At 32.1% G+C, this 2,121-nt stretch overlaps 1 protein-coding gene across 1 annotated transcript; it reads left to right on the forward strand.

Annotated features, from left to right (window-relative positions):
- The first annotated feature begins 493 nt into the window (after positions 1–493).
- On the forward strand, positions 494–1,910 carry LOC111621008. Its single transcript, XM_023363041.1, has one exon. It carries the CDS (start codon positions 538–540, stop codon positions 1,585–1,587), a length of 1,050 nt encoding a protein of 349 aa, XP_023218809.1. The 5' UTR covers positions 494–537; the 3' UTR covers positions 1,588–1,910.
- The last annotated feature ends 211 nt before the right edge of the window (positions 1,911–2,121 follow it).

Genomic DNA, 2,121 nt, shown 5'->3' on the forward strand with positions numbered 1-2,121 from the left:
GTTCTGTTTTTAAGTGAACATCGTTTTTGATGGCTAATTCCTTTCTTTTGGAAGTTTACTCGTCAATTTTCCAATTACCCAAATGTTTTGGGTGGTTGGGAAATATTGTGGACACACCTTGAAAGTTAAGATCTATTTCTCTCGTTTTAATTCCCTAGCTTTTCTTTGTATAATAGTTAAATGTTTTTTATTATGAACTATTCCTCGAAATTACATCGCAAATTTAATTATTAATTTGTTGTAAATTATTACTGCTGAAATAAAAAATAACCCATTTAACTAACTACAGATAAATTCATGCAATAATTTGGCCACGTACTATCCTGCCTTCGATAATCACCTCACACAACGAATTTTTATAAATTTATATTCTTGTTCTTAATTTACAAACATTAATATGGCATCTTTATTAATTATACTCAATAGGCCTATTTAATTTTATTTAAGAATGTTTCAACAAATTTTTAATCATTGTTAAAGAAATAATAACAACAAAGTAATTGTTTTAACAAGATATTATTTTAATACATTGGCGCAATGGGTCAATACAATTGTAAACGTTGTACGAATTCACTTGCCTCCAAAATTTTCTTTCGTCGTGATCATTTTATACGTCAAGAAATCATATCCGTGTTGAATTTTGAGCAAGACGACGGCCAACATCACGTAATGACCATATTAAATTTACACGATCGTTGGAAGAAACTCAAACACGAAAGACATTGCAGCGAAGTATTAGAACGCCGCATGTTGCATCACGCCGCTAAATTGTGTTATTATTGGTGGTTATCCAATAGTAACTTGGTGTGTCAAGTCCTTTATCGAATTTACCAACTCGAATCTCATTTTTCAATCGTCTACAATCAGGATATTAGCTTTATAAACGAAGAACCTCAAACTGACGATTGGCCAATTCCGATAGCGCACTGCAACGTAGATTCTAATGAATACGCCAAGATAATATATTTCCTTCGTCACGCAAACAATTGTAAAATGACTATTAATGGCGTTAGATTTTCGGATATGCCCATCTCTTCCTTTTCTCCGCTTCCACCGTGGGTTTCCACCGTGTTGAGAGGTAAGCCGAGGTTACTTCAATTGTTACTTCAACACGGATCCATGATCGAGCCGGATAATATTTTACTCAATAATAGCTGGAAATACTATTTGAATCCTTCCCGTTATCTTCGATATACTATCTCAGTTTTGTGGACGCGCAATGTAAAATCTCTTCCTACAGAATACATTATAAATGATCTACAACTTCAGAGATCGATACTGATTGTTAAACTGTTACTTCGAGTTATTCCTCAGCTACAAAGAAGAGATTTGACGTTTAACCTTTCTAAGTACTCGCCAGGAAAGTCATTGTGTGTCACAAAAAGCAGTTCATTCGTCGTCGATTTGAGTGAACGAGGAATTATATGGAATTTGAGAGAAAGATATTTGGAACCGTCAGAACTTCGCCATCTTTGTCGATGCGTTATCAGAAGACATTTGAGGAAAATGTGGAAACTTCCTCTAGGGATTTTTGAACTTCCACTCCCGAATTTACTACAAAAATATCTGAATTTGGAACACGACTAATTCGTTTTTTATAAGTTAATTTCCAAAAAAAAATTAATTAGAATCGTAGCAATTTTACAACGCTTTGGACAAATTAAAATAATGTTTAATTATAAAAATTAGTTAATTATGATTAGTGTGTAAATTAAATGCTTTTCTGTTCGAGATATTTCGTTATTATTCCTAATGTTAAGATATTTCTAAATCAATGTAATTCAAATGAGAAATTTACGAATTTTGGAGAAACTAGAATCATTTAACTAAATTGAAGCATTTAATTCAAATGATGGAGTATATCGTGTATGAATCGTGTTGTAGTGTCGGAGTCAGTAAAATTCTTTCAATCCTGGTTACTACAATCTCAAATTAATGAAATGTGAAGTATGAAAAATACTTTGTAATTGGCATGTAAAGAAATTTCTTAGAAAACGTACTGATAAATTTGGATATCAAAAAGATATCTATAAAGGCCATTTCATACCAAAATTTTATACGTATTGCACGCGACGGGCTCTATACTTCCAGAAAATAGCTTTTATTAATTTAAACGAATAG

This window comes from Centruroides sculpturatus, unplaced genomic scaffold, assembly GCF_000671375.1.
Source record: "Centruroides sculpturatus isolate CEXI.00-Female unplaced genomic scaffold, Cexi_2.0 scaffold245, whole genome shotgun sequence".
NCBI classification, from domain to species: domain Eukaryota; kingdom Metazoa; phylum Arthropoda; class Arachnida; order Scorpiones; family Buthidae; genus Centruroides; species Centruroides sculpturatus.

What these genes read in the sequence shown, in the direction of transcription:
- LOC111621008 (XM_023363041.1), top strand. Translation starts at nt 538, where the DNA reads ATGGGTCAATACAATTGTAAACGTTGTACGAATTCACTTGCCTCCAAA.